At 46.8% G+C, this 23666-nt stretch overlaps 1 protein-coding gene across 2 annotated transcripts in view; it reads right to left on the reverse strand.

Moving 5' to 3' along the window:
* DNAH6 (dynein axonemal heavy chain 6) overlaps positions 1 to 23666 on the reverse strand; it is a 1211389-nt gene that overhangs the window by 994534 nt on the left and 193189 nt on the right. For both annotated transcript variants that reach the window (XM_069236637.1, XM_069236634.1), the window contains exons 13-15: positions 16293 to 16444; positions 3062 to 3214; positions 647 to 898 (exon numbers count right to left, since the gene is read on the reverse strand). In XM_069236637.1, the coding sequence (XP_069092738.1) occupies positions 647 to 898; positions 3062 to 3214; positions 16293 to 16444 (557 nt within the window). The remainder of the gene's footprint in view (positions 1 to 646; positions 899 to 3061; positions 3215 to 16292; positions 16445 to 23666) is intronic.

The following is a 23666-nucleotide window of genomic DNA, read 5'->3' on the forward strand; positions in this document are numbered from 1 at the left end:
TAGGTCCCATGAAATAGATGATCTGACCTATAATTTGGATACTTCAAAAAATGCTTATTTTTTCTATAAAAAAAAAAAACGTGGGAACAGGGTGCATTTTGTATCTCCTTAGTTTCTTTATGCATGCTGTCATTTTTAAACGTAATCCAGTGGGTGTGTTTTTCAGAGCACACAGACAAGACAGTCACCTCTAGGTGAATGGGTAGAATCAGGTGACACTGCCCATCCATACACATCACACCTGCCGAGCAGGAGAGGGGAGTTGATCTCAAGAAATAATTGTTAGCTGCACATTGGAAAGTACTATGCTTTCAGTAGCAAAAAAAAAAACATTACAAAGAAGGTGTTTTTATATAAGTAGTGTTCAGATGTGGAGATTTATTAATATCAGAAGGATCGGGTTCTTGATAGGAATTTGGCAGTTCTAATAAATAATGGTCATGAAATGCAATAGAGTGGGCAGAAGAGAAGCAGAAATCTGTATATGGGCTGTTTGCATAAAGGCCCATCCACTCTCACAAAAGAGGAACACCTTCAAGAACTTTTATGAAACACAGCATCTCTGAAAATCAAAATGTTAAAAATGTCCATGCCCTTACGCACAAGGTGTATATTATGGACACGCGTATGTGAAACATTAGGTTACCTGGGCTTTTTGTTTCACTTCTTTTACTTCTCTGTTCAGTTCTGCAATGTCTTTGTCTAGGCTGTGGGTGAATTTGTCGAGGCTGGCATCTCTTTCCCCAAATGACTTATCAATGGCATTTCGAACTCCAGTAATTGATGGTTGAAGAGTGGCATAAAGCGCGAGGTCTTCAGGAGGTGCAGGTATGTGATACTTTTCAATGAGTTGATACATCAGGGTCACAACAGTAGATTCTGCTTCAAGATATTCGATCTGAACAAAAAGATACGATGAAGTTCTATAAATGGGGCTTGTTGATCAATTATATTAGAAAAGCTTGCCAAAATGCATGAACAAATTCTATGACGCACATATGAACAATAATTCAAACACTATTCACCCACGCACTGTATATATATATATATATATATATATATATATATATATATATGTGTGTGTGTGTGTGTGTGTGTGTGTGTGTGTGTATATGTGTATATATATATATGTGTGTATATATAGTCACAATCATAATATATATATATATATACACACACACACACACACACACACATCAAAATAATTTTCAACTTACGCACACATTTGTCTTCCCTTCTGAATTCTATAGAGCTGCGAATTTTAACATCCTTACTGTGAAAAAGGAACAAGGGGCATACTTTGAACCTTGGATATTTGCTATTTTAAATGAGTTTACCTTTACTTTGTGTCGCAGGGCACAATCCACAACATTTTCGTGCATCTGAGTGCAACTTAGGTATGCAAAGAATTCTATCTGCGGGCTCAGATTGTACTGGGGCCAGGATGCATCAAACAGCAGTTGACATTACCACTAGATAATCTTGCCTACTTGGTGATGTGTTGTTTTTCCTTTTACAAGAGGAGTTGCAACTTGTCTTTTCTTGAATGGATCAGAAAAGATCTGCCTGTTACTACGCTTTGAGGAATGTGGGTGCAAAGCCGTTGTACGGATTTCTGGTGCTCTTTGAAATGATGCAATAACTGATCCTGCTAGGAGCTGTCTCATTCCCTTCTGCTGGTGCTGACCTCTGCAGCTGCCTAGCATTAACCTAATGAGGAGAAGCTCTTCAACATGGACACTGCGGCCCCTAGTTTGCCCTTTGCGACCCTTGGCACAGCCTTTGCGACCCCTGGCCTCAGAGGTCGCAAATTCAGTGCAAGGAACACAGAGGCAGCTCGTCCTTATGGACATCAGTTGGAGCTCCACTCTCTTTTCTGTCAATTTTCATTACACTAATAGTGAATAATAGATTGTTCACTATTAGTGTAATGAAACTGGACTATAGTTAGCTGGAGTATGCCCTTCCATGGCAGCTGAGGTAAGTAAAAAATGCTTTTAAATGTATGTTGTGTGCATGCTTGCGGCTGAGAGTGTGGTTATGTGAGAGAGTGTTTATCTCAGGGGCGTCTCCTACGCAATGGCGAAGGAGCGTCAGTCCACTGGCTAAGCCAGGAGCTGAAAGATAAAACAATATTTCATTATTGTTTTATCTTTCAGCTCCTGGCTGAGCCAGCAGTGTGTTCAGGGAGGGGTGGGGCTGGGCCACAGGGGGGTGGAGGGGGAGTGGAGTCTGTGCACTTAAGTGCGCATGCGTGTTTGGCTGGCCATCTCAGGCTGGCCAAACACACGTGCGCACTAAGGTTTCTCGAACTCGGCAGTGCTACACAGCTGGGCTGGAGAAACTCGACAGACTTCCACGTAGTGTCTGAGTGGCAGATCAAGCCTCTCAGACCAGTCCTGGCAGTGCTTTCATGCTAAGTTTAGCATGAGAGCAGCGCCAGGATTGCTGGGGAGCCTGTGCTGGTGTCCCACTGAATGCTGGGACACCAGAAGAAGAGCAGAGGAGCAACGCAGCAGCGGCGATGGGAACAGGTATGTTTTTTTCAAATTTATCTGTACTTTATTGCTACTACCAGCTAGGTAAGGGTGTATTTTAGCCTTGGAAAGATATAAATCCACAAACGTATCCAGGGTGGGAATATGAATGCCTATCAAATCCTACATATTCGCAAATCTGCCCCATATAATATTGCACCATACAGTACCATATGCTACGTGTGGGCTATTTCCTTTCCCAGTGTAAATTCTCATTTCTGAATACTAAATATGAGTTTTCACTTGTAAATGGACTCGCTTGTGTAAATAAGTTATGCTTATTTTTTTCCCCAAAAAAATAGTTAAATGTCTATAGCCTTTTAAAAACAAAGTGCGGCAAGTAATGTGAAACAATGGTGACTCAGTAGGATGCAATGAGAATCCATTTCATATTGTGTAACAGCGATGAGGCTTTAACAAGGGGATTTAGTAAACGTGTGTCATTTGATTGTTAAGACCCATAGAAGTAGAGCATTTTCGAACAGCTGTATAAAAAGATCAAAGCCTCAATAATCCGCGTTTACCCGTTCTTGAATCTCATCAAGGAATATCAAAGAGTTAACATATTCTATCGTTGTTGTTGGGACAAACTCAAGTTTGAACTGGGCATCTTGTGCTTCACTGATGATGGCGTCTATCTTCTTCTTGGCAAGTCCTGGAAGGATGTCATCGATTGCCTACAAGAAATATATCACATGTCTCTTAGATGTAAAAAGAAGATTTTTAAAAACATTAAAAACACGTTTTATACCTGCTACGCGTTTATTTTTCAATTCATTGTTTTAATAATAATAGCAAAATGTCACACAATGAGACTTTTTTTTAAATAATAAGGAACTATTTTAATTTTAATAAAGTACTACAAAGATTTCGGTTCTGCATTTATCATATTGGCCATCTCAAAATCTGAGAGAAACACCGCCCGACATGTAAGTAAACTAGCAAACAAAATAAGACAAAGCAGGACAACACAGACCAAAGAGTCCCACATCAAAGATCCAACCTAGTATCAATCCAAAGAAGAACGTGTATTGTGCTACTGAATTCCTAGACTGACTGACTGCCTGCCAGAAAGTGCTGTTAAAGTTTGGTTCCAAACAACTGGAAAAAAACAAGTTCACAAGTTTGCGTGGTATGCATATAAACAGTGCATTCAAAAAACCCTTGGTTGCTCTGTGTTAAATAGTAGGTTTCCCTTTCATTAACGTTTACAGTTGTGATAAATGTATTGTCCGTTCCATTTGGTACCAAACCAAACTCTGAAACCAAGTATTATTTAGAAAACTTTTAGCAGCTCTTTGCCCCGAGTACAGATGAGGGAATTTTCCCATCCCCACAGTGCTATCTTTTCCTCACATGTGAACTGCATCCGCCAATGGGCGAGTCACGTTGTTTTTATTTTAAAGTTGAAATAAATTAGGTAATATACGTTTGCAAAACTGATCATTCTATGTTCATAAACTAGAAGTAACAGGACACAAACCATGAAATAGCTAACAGGGGAAAAAAAGTGTTCAGTCCGTGAACCACTTCACAAACTATGAATGTATAATAATGATATATTTGGTGAATATTTCAAAAAACAGTGTACAGCTTTACATCAGGCCACTAAAGGACTTCAAGTCTATCCTAGTCTTTCCTTCTCTCCACTAGTTTCGGGTGTCATGTGAGAAAACATTCAGTGGCATTTTGCGGCACAAGTGTGGGGATACCTGCCCCTCCTGACACCCTCCTCCCCAGTTTAGCCCCAGTTGCTTGGTCTTCGTTCTTGATCAAGCCATACAAATATTCCAAATAGGGAACTTACACGCACAAATAATCTTGGACATTTCTGTATAGATGTATCAAACGGGGCAGCCATTAACTCAGACTAGGAGAAATTGATCCCATTGTTTAAAATCCGAAACCTGTGGTTTTGGATTTTACTACCGGCAACTCGCTTTGGGACACTAATAATTGTGGTGTTAGTGTTTTAAGTTCATTCGGGTGCACTATTTAAAGGGAGACTGAAAATACTTAACACAATAAATGTGGCATTCCGGTGGTCAGCTGTTTGGCCTTTTGCACACTGTTATCTCCACCCTCAGAATTATCCTTTGAAGTCAGCCGTGATTCAGTGTGCTGACGAAGGCGGTGAACTCTATCTGCCAGTGACAGAGCAGCAGCGTTTGCAATTGAAATAAAAGTGGATGTGAGCCTGTGTTGCTATCTTCTCTGTTTTCATATTTTTATGTCCTTGATGTCTGCACTGACTGAACCTTGCCTGAATATGAGGCTCAGGTGAGAGGTCACGTGCGTCCTCCTACCCTAATTCTACTCAATTTCTCATGGCATCTAGCAGGGCTTCAAGGTGAAGGGCAGAGTGATTTATGGCAAATTCCTTATTTGGGCAAGGAAGGACCTAAAGAGAAAAATCCTTTCCCTGTCCCACTAAACCCTGACCTCAGTCCAGCCGCTCGTCACTTCCTCTGGTCCTCCTAAACTAACCATATTTCTGAGCTGAATTAAACTGGCATTAATCTAACATTCATCTCCTTGAATCTAGAGTCACCTAGCATGTGGATTGCATTAACATGTGCCTGCAAGGACCAAGTCACCTCCATATTCGTCAAACACTTATCTTTCTAAATACCTTCTTGTTCTTCTCAACCAACTCAAACTAATTTGTCCCACAGCATTTTCCTTCTAGTTGACACTTACAGTTCAAGATGCATTGGAGAGTCATTATGTGTTGGATCACATTAACCTGGGAGAATTCTCCCTAGATATTATACTCCGAGTTCAAAACCACAATCTCATTAGGGATGCTCCTCAACTATGCAGAGTAGATGCTATAAATCTTAATGTACAAGTTACTTACCTTCGGTAGCGATATATATGGTAGAGACACATTCTAGTTGCAGATTCCTTACCTTAGAATTTTCCCCCAGGCGTCAGACTGGATCCGGAGATTTTTTCTTCGAGCAATCTGTACGTCGGTAGGTGGCGTCGGTCGACTCCGTGAGCGTCGTTGGCGTCATAGTCGCCGTGATGACGTCGGGAAGAGTATATGGACGCCGCCTCAGTTTAGTGACGTCAGTTTCTTTTCACAAATTTCCACGCCAAAGCGCAGAGCTGCGAAGAACAATGAAATTGGTGCACCAGAGCTAAGGCCTTGAATGGGAAAGCCCTGTCCCTAGAAATCAGTTCGCAAGCAAGAGGGATGGGTGGGCGGTAAGGAATCTGCAACTAGAATATGTCTCCACTAGATATATCGTTACCAAATGTAAGAGAATTCTAGTTGCAGATTCCTTACCTTAGAATAGATACCAAAGCAATGCCATCCTCGGAGGTGGGCAGCGAACCAAGATCATACTAGAAAGTCCTGCAGGACCGAACAACCAAAGTAGCCGTTCCTACAGACATGACTGTCCAGGCAGTAATGTTTAGTAAACATGTGCAAGGATGCTTACTTAGCTGCCTGGCAGATATCCAGGACAGCACGAGCTAATGCCGTGAAAGCAGCAGTTGCCCTGGTGGAATGAGCGAGCATGCCCTCAGGGGGTTGCTTCTTTGCCAAAGCGTAGCACACTTTGATGCAAAGGAGTACCTGTCGTAAGATGGTATGTTTTTGCACCGCCTTCCCTTTCTTCATACCCACATAACCAACAAAGAGTTGACCGTCCACCTGGAAATCTTTAGTACGACTGAGATAGAACACCAACGTTCTTTTTTGATCCAGGTGGTGGAGTCTCTCCTCCTCATGAGATGGATGTGGAGGTGCGTAAAAAGTAGGCAAAGTGATAGATTAGCCTACATTAAAAGGAGTAACAACCTTAGGAAGGAAGGAAGCCTTAGTGCATAACACCACTTTCTCAGGATGCACAAACAAAAATAGGGGCTTAGAAGATTGAGCCTGAAGCTCACTCACTCTGGGAGCAGAAGTGATGGCAACAAGAAAAACTGTTTTGAAAGTAAGGAGCCGTAATGGACAATTGTGCATCAGCTCAAAGGGAGAACACATTAAGTAAGGATTAGATTGAGGTCCCACTGAGGAATAATATACGGAATGGGAGGCAACAAATGGGTGAGGCCCTTAAGGAATTGACTAACAATAGGAGATTTGAAGAGTGAAGGCTGATCAGGCAACCTAAGAAAGGCTTAGATAGCTGATAAATAGCCCGTAAGGGTGCCCAAAGCAGAGCCCTGCTAGGCCAAAGAAAGAATGAACAAATGAACCTCAGAAAGAGAAGCAGAGAGGGGATCAACAGATTTGTTGGTACACCATGCCACACATTTATGCCAACAACAGGCGTATACTGTTTTGGTGGCGGGATGCCTGGCTGTCACGATTACTTCACAGACTTCCCGTGGAAGGGCAAAAGCCATCAACTGCCACTGCTCAATCTCCATGCATGAAGGCGGAGATTGGACAGGTTCTGGTGGAGAACCGTCCCATGCTGCTGCAACAGAAGATCCTCCTGAAGGGGCAGTCTGAATGGAGGATCGGTGGCCATGTTCAATAGCTCTGGATACCATACTCTTCGTGCCCAGATTACTTCAGCTTGTCGTTCTTGATCTTCTTGAGAACTCTGGACAGAAGTGGTATAGGTAGAAAGGAGGCCTGAGTTCCATTCGAGACGAAAAATGTCTCTGAGCGAGTGCCGCCTTGGAAACTCCAACATGCAAAGCAGCTGACATTGCACATTCTCTGCAGAGGCGAACAGATCTAACTAAGGCTCTTCCCACTGCTGAAAGGGACCTTGCGCATCTCGGGATGGAGACGCCATTCGTGATCAGCTATGCATCAACGGCTGAGTTTGTCTGCTCTGACGTTCAGAGAACCTGCCAGATGTTGAACCACCAGGGTGATGTGCCAGTCATGTCCAGAGGCGCAGCGCCACCTGACAAAGGGTCCAGGACCCTACTCCGCCCTCTTTGTTGCAGTACCACATGGCAGTAGTGTTGTCCGTGAACACTTGCACTACTTGCCCTGTGAGAGTGGGAAGAAATGCTTTCAACGCAAGCCTGATCGCCCGGAGCTCCAAAAGGTTAATATGGAGCCCAGACTCTGCCGGAGAGCAAAAACCTATGATCTCCGCCTCTCCCATGTGGCCACCCCATCCCAGAAGTGACGCGTCCGTCAATATGGATAGATCTGGTTAGGGAAGGGAGAAGGATCTGTCTTTAACGCAATGCTGATTTGAAAGCCACCACTGCAGGTCATTCTCAGTCCCCTTTGAGATTTGGACCATGTTAGAGAGATTTCCACGATGCTGCGCCCACTGGAACTTCAAATACCACTGCAGAGCAGGAGGCCATGGGGCCCTGCAGCCTGAGAGCCAGTCTCGCCGAAACCCAAGATAGAGGCTGAAAGATCTGAATCATAGCCTGAATATCCTGGACTTGCTTTTCAGGAGGATAGGTCCGAAACTGCACTGTGTCCAGAACAGCTCTGATGAAAGGGAGCATCTGAGAGGGAGTCAGGTGTGACTTCAGCACGTTTATAGTGAACCCCAGTGTGTGCAGGAGGTTCGCCTTAGTCTGAAGGTGAGAGACGACTTTCTGGGGTGAGTCCGCCTTAAACAGCCAGTCGTCGAGGTAGGGGAAAGACTGAAACCCCCAACCTGCGCAGATGAGGTGCAACCACCGCCACCACTTTCGTGAACACCTGAGGGAGGCTGGTAAGGCCGAAGGGGAGCACAGTAAATGGAAAGTGCTTGTGACCTACCACGAACCGTAGGTAACGTTTGTGGGCAGGCAGGATCGGAATATGGAATAACCTTCCTGCAAGTCCAACGCTACCATCCAGTCTCCTGGGCCAAGGCAGACAGGACCTGAGCCAGGATAAGCATTTTGAAATTTCTCCTTCTTGAGGAAGAGATTTAGGGCCCGAAGGTCTAGGATAGGACGTAAGCCCTGGTCATTTTTGGGCACCAGAAAGTAACGGGAATAACAACCACGACCTACTTCTGGCACAGGGACCCTCACTATGGCTCCCTTGACCAAGAGAGCCACAACTTCCTGGTGGATAAGGGCCAAAATATCCTCCGGTATACTGCTGAGTGATGGAGGCACGGTTGGTGGGGCAGATTCGGAGGGGAGGGAGTGGCTCCTTCGAACAATCTGCAAAACCCACCTGTCCATAGTGATGGATTCGCAGGGGGGCAGGTGATGGTGAATCCTGCTGCCAACTGGACCAGAATGAGGGGACGGACTATGAGGGTTTGGAGGTTGTAGCAGGGGCAGGGATGGACTGGGCAGATCTCTGGTTCCCTGTCCCACGGCCACGTGGGACGTCCCTGGCCATGCAGCGGCTGAATAGCATGGGTGACACAGTGGCTGGGAAAGGGACGCAACAGGAAGCCCCTTCCGTGGCCACAAAAGGGGCGAAAGGTGGACTGTTGGGGATAAGGGGCTGTGAAAAGGCTGAGAGACCGAGCCGTAGCCCAGGAGTCCTTGAACCTCTCCAACGCAGAGTCCGCCTTGTCTCCAAAGTGACAGGAGCCATCAAAGGGCACATCCATAAGAGTCTACAGGACATCCCCTGAGAAACCAGATGTAGGTAACCAGGTGTGGTGCCTCAAGGCCACTGTCATCGCAACTGATCTACAAAGAGAGTCAGTCGTGTCCCTCCCACATCGGATAGAGTACTTTGCAGCATCTCTCCCATCGGTGACAGCTTGGGAGATGATAGCACAGGCCTCCTCCGGTATCTGTGGCATAACTTGCGTGACCATATCCCACAGAGAGTGAGTATAAGGGCCCAAAAGGTATACAGTGTCCCCTAACCTCAGCGCAAGACTGGACGAAGAAAGCAACTTCTTCCCAAATTGTTCCAGCTTACTTGATTCCCGATCTGGGGGTGCAGAAGGGAATGCACCTGAGGATGAGGATGACTCTCAGGTGCTGGGTGAAGGAAATGGAATTTAGGGTTGTTTGGGGCGGGCCAATGGCAGCGTGCAATTGTCCTGTTCACAGAAGCCCCTGTGTTGAGTCTGGACCAAGTACCCCAAGAGGACATTGGTGAGGACTTCATTGAATGGAAGAAGAAGCTCAGATGTGGAAGTCCCTGGTTGAAGCACCTCCGTCAGGAGATTAGACCTGACCTGAACAGTAGGCAACTCAGGCCGAGGACCTCAGCCGACCTACTGACCACCATGGAATAAGTTGCTCCCTCCACCATAGTCACGGTCGGAGGAGGCAGCATGCCAGCATCTGGAGAGGTGTCCAGACCACTGGCCTAACCCAACTCCTGTGCCCAGTCCAAGTAAGGGTCATCCTGGTATTCACAAGGGTCCAGGGACCCCTCTGATCCCTCCGTGAATTCGAACCCATAAGAATAAGGGTCAGAATCTGACCTGGGGTGAATAGGCCCCCATCGAAGAAGGATGCGGCATTAGCCGACGCTGGTCCGACTCCGTCTCGTCGGGGATCAGGATCAGGTTGACGTCGATGTTGGGCACCACCAACGTCGGGAGCATCGACAATCGAACCGGCGCCAGGGAAGGTCTCAATGGTACGAGTGTCGTCAGTGCGGATCTGAGAGCGGATCCAGAGGGGACTTCGATGGTAGGAGCCACCGGCGTGGAACCCGAAGGCCCCCCAAACCGAACCCCTTGGGCCATAAGGCGCTGTAGCGGTGGCGGACTGGCCACAAATGGGACGCATGGCTCATAAAATTCTTTTAATTGGGCAGGGATCAACCCGGCTCCCAGAAACACAGGGAGGCGCAGAGCGGACCCACAAGCAGGCTCTGAAGACGGAGGCCTCAAGCGTTTACGCTCCTGCCACATTGCATCAGCCGGGCAGAGGGTTGAAGTCAAAGGATGGTGAGATTTTTACAACTTCTTCTTCTTACCTTGATCCGAAGATTGCGAAGAAGATGTGTGGTGGTGGTTCCGCGACCGGTCTCAAGACCTTCCTCTCGAGCGAGACTGGGACCTATGTGGAGTTGAGCGCCAGGCTGCCATAAGCTTGAGGGATTGCTCCCTTAAAGTCTTAGGGTGCATGGCCCGACACGCGGAGTGCGACTTCGGGTCGTGGTCGTGCTCCACGCATCACAAACAGACCTGATGCGGATCCATCACCGACATCAGGCAGTGACAGTCCTTGCACGGTTTAAAGCCGGTCTTCGAGGACATCCCTCGATGCACCAAAACTTCACAAACACTCGACAAAAGAGTCGAAGTCAGTCAAAAATTGACCAAGGGTAGCGCTCGCTGGAGACGATGAGAAGGACTGATGGGATAATGGAGTGAAAGGGCTTGGTTTGAGGATGGGAGCCAGTGTTAAATATAAGAGAATGGGAAAGACAGGGGATGAGACGAAATAGGTGAGGCGAGAGGAAGAATTGTGTGGTGGAGAATGAGGAGGAAGAAAGAGGAATAGGCAATGGCTAACAGAATGGGTTAGGGCAGAGGAAGTGCTATGTAGGGTGAAGAGGGAAGGCAGGAAAGACTGAGTGGTGCTGGACAAGAGGATGATGCACTGCATGGTGGAGATATGAAGATGTGTGATAAATGTTAAGTTGAGACAAAATACGGTGTGCTTGAAGATGCTAGGTTTAAGAGCAATAAAGATTACATAACCCTTCTCAATTTCTCCTATGAAGGACCCCTTAGGATAACCAATACAGATTGAAATAACCCTGGAAAAGGAGACCCATTCAATGGGGGACCTTTAGAGACACTGTAAGACCAAGAGAGAGTAAGTGGGTGAGTGACAGAAGCCTAGTAGTGATTGAAAGTAAAGAAAACATTATCTTAACATTTCAGCTCAAAGTGTCTTTAAGTGTTGGGTCTGGCTGTCCTAAGATGTTATATTCCTTATTTGTATAGTTCTTCTGTAACCATAAGGTCACCTCAAAACAGCTGAAGGCTTGAAAAGAGGGAAGGAGAAACCGAAAAGTGATTCCAGGAAAGAAGAAAGAAATCTATACATTAAAAGTAATAATGAAAGACCTTTGAAGGTGGGTTGGTCTTCCCCAAGACACTGGTATTTCATGAGATAGTGCTTCAAGCATAGTACTGCATAGGCATCTGTCCTACAAGTAGAAAGGGAAAAAATCTGAAATATTGGGAGTAGAAGAGGACAGGGGAAAATGAGGGGTAACGTTTTTTCTAAGGGCCTGATATAGGTCTCGGCAGACCAATAACAGCGGTGACAGATATCCTGTCTGCCAAAATATAAATCCCATATGATATAATGGGATTTATATTTCAGCGGACGGGATATCAGGCCCTAAGTCAGAAGTTTTAAGGTTAGGCAAGAGAAGCGCCTCTAAATATCACTTCTAAGGGTCCAGGAGTTGGGGTGTGCCACTTAGCGGGCTAGGACTCACTCCAGCAGAGGCCAGGTACAGGGCTTGGGGTCTCTGGAGCTTGTTATTTTTCAGTAACACACAGGAGGCCAGCCATCCAGCCCTTGGAGACACGTCTGGTGGTCCTGGGTTCAAGAAGAATGTCCAGTTCTCTTCAAACGGCAAGGCAGGCCTTCAATCAGTAGGGCAGTCGTCTGTGGGCCCAGGCAGTCCTTCCAAAGTCCCCCATAGGTCCAGGAGTGTGCAGAAGAGGTACTCTGATGGTCCAATATTTATACATGGTGCAAGCCTTTGAAATGGGGGGATATCGTGGGCTAACCCATATCTGGGCCTGGAAAGTTCTTTCCTTCCCCTTCCAAGACTCCAAGGAGTCTGGGATGATAAAAGCTGGTGTTGGGTTCCTCTTTGTGTGCTGGAGGCAACCCCTTTAAAGTGTGAGTGGAGTAGGGAATAGCCCCTCCCCCAGCCATCTAGGCAGGATAGTCAATCCTGCCTACACCCAGTCCCCTTTATCTCACTGACTGGCTGGAAAACACAAACAGCAGAGTCATTCACAGTCATGTGATCCAGAACACTGACAGCAGACACCAAATGATTAGGGCAAGAAAATGTCTACTTTCTAAAAGTGGAATTTTCAGAATTGTGACTTAAAATCTGACTATCACTAAAGAGGATTTTAAATTACAATTCATTTGAAAACATGATATTTCTACCTGCTCCCAATCAAACATTAGCACTTATTAAATATAATAAGGTAACTCAATGTTATCTAACTAGAAAGACAGACCTTACAGTAGTGAAAATCTTATGTAGGAATTTTTCACTACCAGGACATGTAAAACCTAAACCTACATGGCCTACTATTTAAATGCAATGCACCCTCTCCAGTGGGCCTTTAAGGAGTAAACTGTATGTAATAAAACGGAAGGTTTAGGCCTGGCAAAAGGTTTATTTTGCCAGGTCGAATTGGCAGTTTTAAGTTTCACTGTAGGCTGCAATGACAGGCCGGAGGCATGTAATAAAGTGCTACTTTAGTGGGTGGCCCAATGAGTGCTGCAAGCTCTCTAGTTGCATTTAATTTACAGGCCCTGGTTCAGGCAGCTTCAGCAATGAAAGTCTACGATGCCTGACAAGATCTTCACGCTACAGCGTTGACCTTCTGTGACACCCATCCTGGTCTTCGCGCTACAGTGACAGCCATCCGTGAATCTCTCCCTACTTCTCACGCCATCCTTCATCGCAAGCTAGGCATTTTGCACCGGGCTTTGAGAAGGTAACTTTTTCAGCAGGACTAACCTGGTCCCTGCATCAGGCCTGAGCTCCACCGCAGTCAGCAAGAACTTGTGTCTATTCCCCTTTGTGCTTTTAGGCGTAGTATTCCCCTAAATCATTGATACTCAAAGTACGGGCCGGGGGCTGCACGCGGCCCTACTGACCATTACATGCTGCCCCGGTCAACAGCAGCACTGGGGTGTTGTTTACTTGATTCAGTACTTTAAAAAATGATGTAAAATAAACAGGCAAGTATTTATTTAAAGGTTAATTGAAGTTAAACAAAGGCAGTAATTAGATTGTCCTGCATCTCTTAAATTTAGAAACACCTTTAATTTGAAATACAGCAGCAAAAGTGTAAAAAATATGATGAAGTCTCTTCAAAATTCAAAAACTGTATTTAATTTACATGAAGAACCATTTTACCTTGGTACATCATAATATATCTGTTGTATGATGGAACCACGCATGCGGCAAACACACATGCCTGAACAATGCGGTCGGAACAACGACCACGTTGTTTTCACACATGCCTTTACCACGCATGCCTTTACAACGATTTTTCGTTGTAAAGGCATGCCTAGTAAAGGGATGGGTGGAAACGGCATGCGTGGTTGTTGCATGACACCCCCCCCACCCTAAGAACAGAAGTACCCTGACACATCCACCCTTAAAAACTACCCCGATAACCCCACCCACCCTGAGCCCTAAAACCGACCCCACCCCCAAAAATAAAACAACCCAACCCCTAAAAACAAAGTTACCCGCCCCTAAAAACATAAGTACCACGAACCCCCACCTTTAAAAACTACCTCAATATCCCCCCACCCACCCAGAGCCCTAAAACCGCCCCCCCACAAAATAAAACTACCCAACCCCTAAAAACAAAATTACCCTGCCCCCCCACCCACTCCTAAAAACCCAACCACCCACCTGCCCTGAATACAAAATTACCCCAACTCCCACCCCGCCGCTAAAAACCTGACCCCCACCTGCCCTAAATAAAAAAATACCCAGAACCCCACCCCTAAAAACCCGTCCCCACCCTAAATACAAAATTACCCCACCCCTAATAACCCATCCCCTGCCCGTCCTAAATACAAAATTATCCCAACCACCATCTCCGCCACTAAAAACCCGACCCCCTACCTGCCCTGAATACAAAATTACCCCAACCCGCCCCTAAAAACACGACCCTCCCACCTGCCCTAAATACAAAATTACCCCGCCCCACCTCCAATAACCCACCAGCCCTAAAATATCCCCCACCCACCCTAAATACAAAATTACCCGACCCCACATTTAAAAACCCACCCGCCCTAAAAAAATAATTACCCCAACCCCTCCAAATACAAAATTACCCTGATCCTCACCCCGCCCCTAAAAACCCAACCCCCTTAAATACAAAATTATCCTGACCCCCCACACCCGCCCCTAAAAACAAAATAACTCCGACCCCCCCACCCCCACCCTAAAAACCATAGTACCGACCCCCCACCCCTTAAAAAAATAAAATAACCTAACCACCCCATCCCCTTCACCTCTGCCCCACCCCCTAAAAACTACCCCCAACCCTGCCCGGGTCCCACTTACCTGATCGCATCCTCTCCTGATGGATCCTCCTTTTTCGCTGCCTTAACCACGCATGTGCATTGTTCAGCACATGCATGGTTAAGGCAGAGAAAAAGGCCTGTGTTTTTCAGGCAAGCGTCGTTTCGCTTGCATGAACAACGCAGGCGTGGTTTCGGACGCGTTGTTCCAGATCTTTCCCTAATATAACAGTGCATTGAGAAATATATATTTTTTTAAAACAGTTTTCAATCATGAGTTTAGAAACATTCATTCTTCCCACCTACCCTGACAACAATGCCAACAGTGAACTAAGAGGCAGGTCATTTGTTATGTGCGATCTTTGGGTGGCCTGGGTTCCTGTTATACATGAACATTATAGTTTATTAAACCAAACACAGGAAAAGGTTTTGTACAGCCCACATCCTGAAGTCATGTATTTTGATCTCTTCTTATATGTGATGATGGAAAAAAAAGGAGTGAAAGTGAAATAAAACAATTGTCTAGGATCACACAGTTTGGTAAAGTGGGGAAGCTGGGATTAATCCCAAGTTTTCTGGTTTCACATTGTGCAGTTCAGCCACTAGATGTATCTGATTCTTCCCCTACACCCACCTTACCGCACACAACCTACCCAACAAAACCACCCCCAAACTACTCTGCTGGCATCATAGAGCAAACATTTTGGCCCCTGAGAAAATGTTTGTGAGTCTCTATGACCTAAATCTTTGAAATTGCATATCTCTGGTTCTGCTGACTGGAGTTTTGCCATTCTGTTCTCATTTCATTTATTAAATATGTGCTCTATTTTTCTAAATAGGTGTGGAATTTTTCTTGTGTTGTGTTTTCACTTGGTTACTGTTCGTGTGCTACATAAATACTTTACACATTGTCTCTAAGTTAAGCCTGATTGCATTTGTGCCAAGCTACCCGAAGGTTACACACTGGTTAATTTAGTGACTTTTGTGGTTCACTCTGACAGGGACTTTGGTTGTTGCTTGAGAAGGGTATTTACCCCTCTCAACCAAAACCCGATTTTTCACAGTGCCAACCAGTTGTAAGGCAATCTTACCATGTTTGTTTAAAGAAGTGTGTACAATCACTTTAGCACTGGTTAGCAGTCGTAAAGTGCACAGGGTTCTATGGTCACCAAAAATGATTTCACAAAACATGAGGGGTGAAGGAAAAAAGTTTGGAGGGATACCACACAAAGGATATCAGGTCTAACACATGCATGAACCTTGTTACACAACTGCTAAACATTACACCCAGAGGTTGTGTTGCATGATCCCTTCACCTTGCACAAGTTTCACATTGTAGAACTTTGAAGACAACATATTTAATATAATCTAATTTTATATATGGTACTACACCAGAATTCAATGGTTTGTTGTAAATAAAGAACATAAAACAAAATCATGGTGCAGGCTACTTTGTTTATCTAATTCTAAAGCTCATACATGCCCAAGGACTCAAGCATTCTAACCCCTAAGCCGTATGTGATGCCTATGATAAGATATCTGAAGTGTTCTGCAAAGCAGAGAGCAGCTCTATATAACAATCTTAAAGACAAGACTGGGGTGAGTTATCATAAAATCATGTTACAAACATACCTCAAAGCAGCGTTTTGGTGATGGAATAAGTTTTTCCTTCAGTTTTCTGGCATCTATGACAAACAATCCTACATTTCTCTTTTGCCTGATGGCTAAAGCATCATTGTGCTGCCTGTGATATTTTTCCAACTCTCCAGCAAAGAAATCAACTCCTGTAAAATGAAGAAAAACAGCATGTTAGAAAAGCGACTTGGTTGGTGTATTCAAGCATGTCTTATTAAGACTGGTGTTGTCGTGTTTAGTGCAACGTAAATTACAAATTGTTCATTGATACAAATACCTCACAACAAAATTGAAGAGCCTAAACTTTCTACTTGAGTCAGCTTTATTTTGTTAACTTTATCCAATTTTAACAGGTGGCATTTTCTCAGTATTAGAGCCTACAAGGGTTGAATTATTTCTGCTGGATGCTGACATTTTAGTGCCAACACTACTTCCATAATGCATCTGTGACGAAGCGATGTCACCCTTTCGGTACGGCGTCATGAGCGCCAGTAGTGGTGTGCTGAGGACGAAGCCATTCTGTCTTCTGCACACGACCATCAAATCCCTCTGCTGTTTACAGCAGAGGGATTTGATATTTCTAAAAACAGCCTCAGGAGCTGGAAAAGAACTTTCCCAGCTCCCAAGGCTATTTTTAATTTTCATTGAAATGACAAACATAACGCACGATGCGCTGACATAATTTCAGTGAAACCAAAAGTGAATTAAGTTGATCGGCTTATTATGCTTTCTCTGCCTTGGTGCTCAGGGGGTTAGCCCCCCTTCCCCCGAGCACCAAAGCAGATGGGAGAGGTATCATTGGAAAGGGAAGAATTGCAAAAACGAAGGTGACCTCCTTTCTATCCCATATCAACCTGTTTTTGCAAGGAAGGTACCTACGTTTTTGGTACCGTGCTTGGCAAAGGAAAAGATACCAAACCCAGACATTTCTGAAAACTAGTCTCCTGGGGGAGTCCAGTGAGGTGTGGTTTGCACGATCCCCCAATGTTTTCTTAACGAGAGTCCCCTACAAACCTCAAATTTAGCTAAAAAACAAATTTTCCTCACTTTTCTGTGTGGGATCGCCACACAGGCACAATTTTCATACCACCCAGCATTCCCCTTGGTCTCCTGATAAAAGAGATACCTCAGTTGTGCGGGTGCCCAAAGCAGAGTCACCCTAAAAACGTATAAGAAAACAGTGCTTATGAACACGAATTGGTGACCCTCAATCTCTAACCGTTTTTGTCCCTGCCCTGTTGCATGCACTTGGCCCACCATTTTTAGACAAATGAGATTTGCAAAAGATTCTGGGTAACAAAACCTGGTGAGAGCCACATAAGTCACCCCATAGTGAATTCCCCAGGGTGTCTTGTTTTCCAAAATGTACAGGTTTGCTGGGTTTCCCTATGCGCCAGCTGAGCTAGGGCCCAAATTCCACAGCTAGGCACATTGCAAATAAAGGGTCTGCTTTCAGTGAAAAAAAGTGATGTGTCCATGTTGCGTTTTGGGCCGTTTCCTGTTGTGGGCACTAGGCCTACCCACACAGGTGAGGTACCATTTTTATTGGGAGACTTAGCAGAACACAGAATAGTAGAACAAGTGTTATTGCCAATTGTCTTTCTCTTCATTTGCCCCTTCCCATTTCAGAAATACAGAGGTTTCATTGATACCTGTTTTTCACTCTTCATATTTTACCAAATGAATTGCTGCATACCCGGACACAATGAAAAACCATTGCAAGGTGTAGCTCACTTAGTGTCTCTGGGCTCCTCGGATTCTTGGTGAACCAACAAGCCCTATATATCCCCACAACCAGAAGAGTCCAGCGGATGCTTATTTTATGTCAAACAAGGGAAGGTGGAAGGAATTTGGTACCGCGAAGCATAGATACATTAACATAAAAGTTGGTGTACTTTTCAGACTACAGTCAAAGAGATCCCCCAGTAACATTCTCTCCCAAAGCTGGTCACATAGGATGCTTACCCCTACTCTAACACTAACCTCTGACTAAAATCTTAACATATACACAAAGTCTATCCTGGTCATTGTTCTTACTCCTAACATAACCTAACCTTAACCTTCATACTTACTTAACTCTAACCTTTACCTTAACTTAAAACTAGAATCCAGTTTCTCAAATATTTCTCTGAGTTTGTCTTTTAACTGTTTTTATAATTAGATGTTTCCACTCAAATTTGTTTAATGATATGGATTTCTCAGAAATATAAGGTGAGGAACAACGCTTGCCTAAACAACAACTGCCTTTTTCTCTGCCATGCATGGTTAAGGCAGAGAAAAGGCAGAGAATGGTCTAGTGGATCGGGAGAGGGTGTGGTGAGGTAAGTGGGGCTGTGGAAGGGTTTGAGGGGGTAGTTTTTAGGGGTGGGGTGGATTTAGGGCTAAGGGTGAGTGGATCGGGTAGTTTATTATTTAGGGGCAAGGGAGGTTGGGTAAGTTTAGTTTTTAGGCCTTAGGGTGGTTGGGGGGGGTGTGGCATAGTTTAATTTTTAGGGGGAGGGTAGATTATTTTTTAAGGGTTGGGTGAGGGGCGCGGGGTAGTTTATCTTTTAGGGGTGGGGAAGGTTTAAGGAAGGGCAGGAAGAGGGAGGAGAGGAGAAAGGATCAGTAAAGGATACAGTGAGGTAAGGGGGGCTGGGGCAGGGTTTAGGGGGAGTAGTGTTTTGGGGTGGGGTGGATTTAGAGCTTAGGGTGAGTGGGTGTTCGGGTTAATTTACTTCTTAGGGGTGGGAGGTTGGGGAAGTTAATTTTTTAGGGCTTAGGGTGGATGGGGGCTCGGAGTAGTAATTAATTTTTTAGAGGGTGAGGTGGGGTTAGGGTGGGTGGGAGGTCGGGGTAGTTTATTTTAAGGGCAGTGGTGGGGTAGTTTATTTTTTAGGGGCAGGGGGGGAGCTTGGGGTAGTTTATTTTTTAGTGGAAGGGATGGGCGGTTTGGGGTAGCTTATTTTTTAGGGCTTAGGGTGGGTGGGTGGGGTTCGGGGTAGTTCAGTTATTAGGGGTGGGGGAATGTTTTAGGGTTCAGGGAGGGTGGTGGTGTCGGGGTAGTTTAGTTTTTAGGGGGAGGGGGTCAGAGTAGTTTATAGGGGTAGGGGAAGGATTCAGTGCTCGGGCGGGTGGGGGGGTGTCAGTTTTTTTTTGTTTTTAGGAGTGGAGATGGTTTTAGGGCTCTCAGGGTAGTTGTTTTTTATGCAAACAGGGGTCAGGGTTTTTGGGGGGGAGATTTTAAGGGGTGGGGTAATTTTGCACCTCAAGGCAGATGAGGGGGGAATGGGGTAGTTTTTTTAGGTTGAGAGGGGGGTTGTATGACACAACCACTCATGCCATTTCCACATATGCCTTTACAAAGCATGCTTTTACAACAAAATTCATTGTAAAGGCATGCTTGGAAAATGACGTGGTCGTGGTTCCGACCACATTGTTAAGGCATGTGTGGCTCCAGCATGCGTGGTTGTGTCATACAACCTTTACTGCTAGTAAGTACTCCCCACTTTCCAGCCACTCTCCCCTGTCTCTCCCACGTTTACTACAAAAATGTATATGTGCATGTGCAGAGATCTCCACATTCAGGCGGAGATCTCCGGATGTAGGTTAGCAAATAGCATTTTTCATGCAAATTAGTGACTAGCATTTTATAATAACTGAGTCGTATAACCGTACAACGCAACGTAAAATTAAGTTTATGAGTGGGGCCCTTTGCGGTTTTCTACACAATATTCCAAATATATTGACTAACAATTTTTAGAAAAACTGCAGGGTTCGCCACAGTAGCATAAACCAATATTTTCACGTAGCAGTAGATAATGTCATCCAAATAGAACCAGAGAATTGGACATCTGGATAGCCAGAAGAATGCCCCATAATTGTGTTTGAGTGGTAAGCTGCACAATGGATATTTTAGAAATGGTACTGTAGCAAGTGCCTGTATTGCATCTACTGTTTGGAAACCTGTGCAGAAGTCTGTGGACTCACGATTTGTGGAATATATATTTTAAAAGATGTCTTTGGTGGAAGACTAGATCTAATTTCGGTCAAGAGCTCGCCCCCCCACGTCCGCAGTACCACCTTGTTGTCTCCGTGTCCCTGACCCCTGCTGCTGCTAGCGTGTTCGAGGCCCTCCTCCACCGCAGGCATCCTCCTGCGCCTCATCCCTGGTGTCTAGTGGGCTTCTGGTAAGCGTCGCTAGACCCGTGTGCACTGTGCCGTTTTCGCCGTATTTCTGACTGTATTTTGTTTTTCTGCGCCTTGCCTCCTTGCGCTCGCTCTTGCCCCCATTTGTGCCTTTTTCAGATTGCTGAAATACGCTTTTACATTGTGCCGCTTTCGCCGTATTTGTGACTATACTCTGCCTCTCTGCGCCTTGCTTCCTTGCGCTTTTGCCCCCATTTGTGCCTTTCTTAGATTGCTGTATTCTGCTTGTGCATTGTGCCGTTTACCGTATTTGTGACTGTATTCCATATTCTGTGATTTGCCTTTTGTGCCTTTGTGCTTTTCTTCCAATTTGTGCCTTTTGCTGTTTTCCGCTTTTTTCGCCCCTTGGGCGCTCCCCCTTGCCGCTGCCTCCCTGCGGCCCGCCCCCCCTTGCGCCCCCATTCGCCGCTCCCTCCCGCCTCCCAGCTGCTCCTCCCTCCCCCTTCCCTTCTTAATGGCTGGCGCTGCACGTCCGCGCGCAGCAGGCGCGCCAGAGGCGCACCAGAGGCAAGCCCGTCTGCGCCCGTCCGCGCCTGGACCGCGCCCAGCGCCACCCCCCCGGTCCACACGCCCCCCGCACCACCAGACGTCGCTACTCGGCCAGCGAACTCATCGCCCTCAACCTCGGCCCCTCCAAAGCTTGCTACCAGGCCACACCGAAGCACACCAAAGGACCCTTCTCCTGCCGCGCCTGCAACTTCACCTGCAACAGAACAAGGAAACCTGCAACAACCAGCACTAACCACCTCCACTGCATACTCCTCAACACACGCTCCGCACGAAAGCACGCCATCGAGCTCTGGGACCTGCTCGACACCACCGCCCCAGACGTAGCCTTCCTGACCGAAACCTGGTGGAATGACTCCTCAGCACCTGACATCGCCACAGCCATCCCGGACGGCTACAAGATCACCAGAAGAGATTGCCCCAACGGAATTGGAGGAGGAATAGCCATTGCCCACAAATCCACCCTCAAAATCCACACCCACATGGATGACACCCTCAAGACAGCCAAACACCTGCACTTCCGGATCCACACTGACCCCAACACCACCCTCAGGGGAACGCTCATCTACCGACCCCCAGGACCACGAGCCCCCTTCAGCGACTCCATTGCCGACCTCACGAGCACCCACGCCCTCGCCTCTACGGATTACATCCTCCTTGGAGACCTCAATTTCCACCTGGAGAACAACAACGACGCCAACACCACATCGCTGACCGACAACCTCTCCAACCTCGGACTCAGTCAACTGGTCAACACACCCACCCACATCGCCGGCCACACACTCGACCCAATCTTCTCCGCAAGCAACCACGTCACCTTCAGCCACACCACCGAACTCCACTGGACCGACCACCACTGCGTCCACTTCACATTCAAGAAACACACCGAACACCACTGCACCCCACTACCTCCTCACCACCACTGGAGCAAAGTCACCAAAGACCAACTGACCAGCACCCTTGCCCAGAACCCGCCTACCGACCCGTACACCGCCGCCATCAACCTACGACGGTGGATCAACGACTGCGCCAACACCCTCGCACCACTCAAGAGGTCCACCAACAACCAAGAAAAGAAAAAAGCCGCCTGGTTCACAGACGAACTCATCACCTCCAAACGCACCTGCCAGAAACTAAAGAAGAAATGGCTCCTCGAACGCACACCAGACAGCCTGGCAGCCCACAAGGAAGCCACCCGCAAGCACCACCAACTAATCCGACTCGCCAAACATTCCCACTTCACAGAACGCCTGAACAACAACGCACACAACAGCAAATAACTCTTCTGCATCGTGAAAGAGCTATCCAACCCCCGAGCCAACGCCAACGACATCCCACCCTGCCAAGAACACTGCGACGCCCTGTCCACCTTTTTCTACCAGAAGATCGCCGTCATCCACGACAGCCTCAACACCACGCCTCCGCCAGAACCCACCTCCGACTGCTCCACCTACAACAACCACCTGACCACCTGGACCCACGTAGATGACTCGGAAACTTGCAACATCATGAACTCCATCCACTCAGGATCCCCTTCAGACCCATGCCCCCACCACATCTACAACAAAGCCGACTCCACCATCACCCCCCAACTTCGAAAGATCATCAACTTATCATTCGAAACCGCAACCTTCCCGGAAAGCTGGAAGCACGCCGAAATCCACGCCTTCCTCAAGAAACCCAAGGCAGACCCCAACGACCTCAAAAACTTCCGCCCGATCTCCCTCCTCCCCTTCCCAGCGAAGGTCATCGAGAAGATCGTCAACGCTCAGCTCACCCACCACCTCGAGGACAACTCCATCCTGGACCCTTCCCAGTCCGGTTTCAGACGCAACCACAGCACCAAGACCGCTCTCCTCGCCGCCACAGACGACATCAGACAGCAAATGGACAGTGGCGAAACATCAGCCCTCATCCTCCTGGATCTCTCCGCAGCCTTCGACACGGTCTGCCACCACACTCTACTAACTCGCCTCCATGAAGCCGGAATACAAGAGAAAGCCCTCAACTGGATCTCCTCTTTCCTCTCCGGCAGAACCCAGAGAGTCCAACTCCCTCCCTTCCGCTCACATCATCTGCGGCGTACCCCAAGGCTCATCCCTCAGCCCGACGCTGTTCAATATCTACATGGTCCCCCTCGCACAACTGGCCCGTCAGCACAACCTCAACATTCTCTCCTACGCCGACGACACCCAGCTCATCCTCTCCCTCACCAAAGACCCACACACCGCCAACGCTAACCTCCACGAGGGAATGAAGTCCATCGCCGAATGGATGAGGAAAAGCTGCCTGAAGTTGAACTCCGACAAAACGGAGGTCCTTATCCTCGGACGAACACCCTCGGCCTGGGACGACTCCTAGTGGCTCACTGCGCTGGGACCCCCTCCAACACCGACCAACCACGCACGCAACCTGGGCTTCGTCCTCGACTCCGCCCTCACCATGTCCAAGCAGGTCAACGCAGTTTCCTCCTCCTGCTACAACACCCGCCGCATGCTCCGTAGAATCTACAAATGGATCCCGACGTAAACCAGAAAAACGGTGACCCAGGCCCTCGTCAGCAGTAGACTGGACTACGGCAATACACTCTACACAGGCATCTCAGCAAAAGACATCCAACGCCTCCAACGCATCCAACACGCCTCCGCCCGACTGTTCCTAAACGTTCCCCGCCGA

Source organism: Pleurodeles waltl, chromosome 1_2 (assembly GCF_031143425.1).
Source record: "Pleurodeles waltl isolate 20211129_DDA chromosome 1_2, aPleWal1.hap1.20221129, whole genome shotgun sequence".
Classification (NCBI taxonomy): domain Eukaryota; kingdom Metazoa; phylum Chordata; class Amphibia; order Caudata; family Salamandridae; genus Pleurodeles; species Pleurodeles waltl.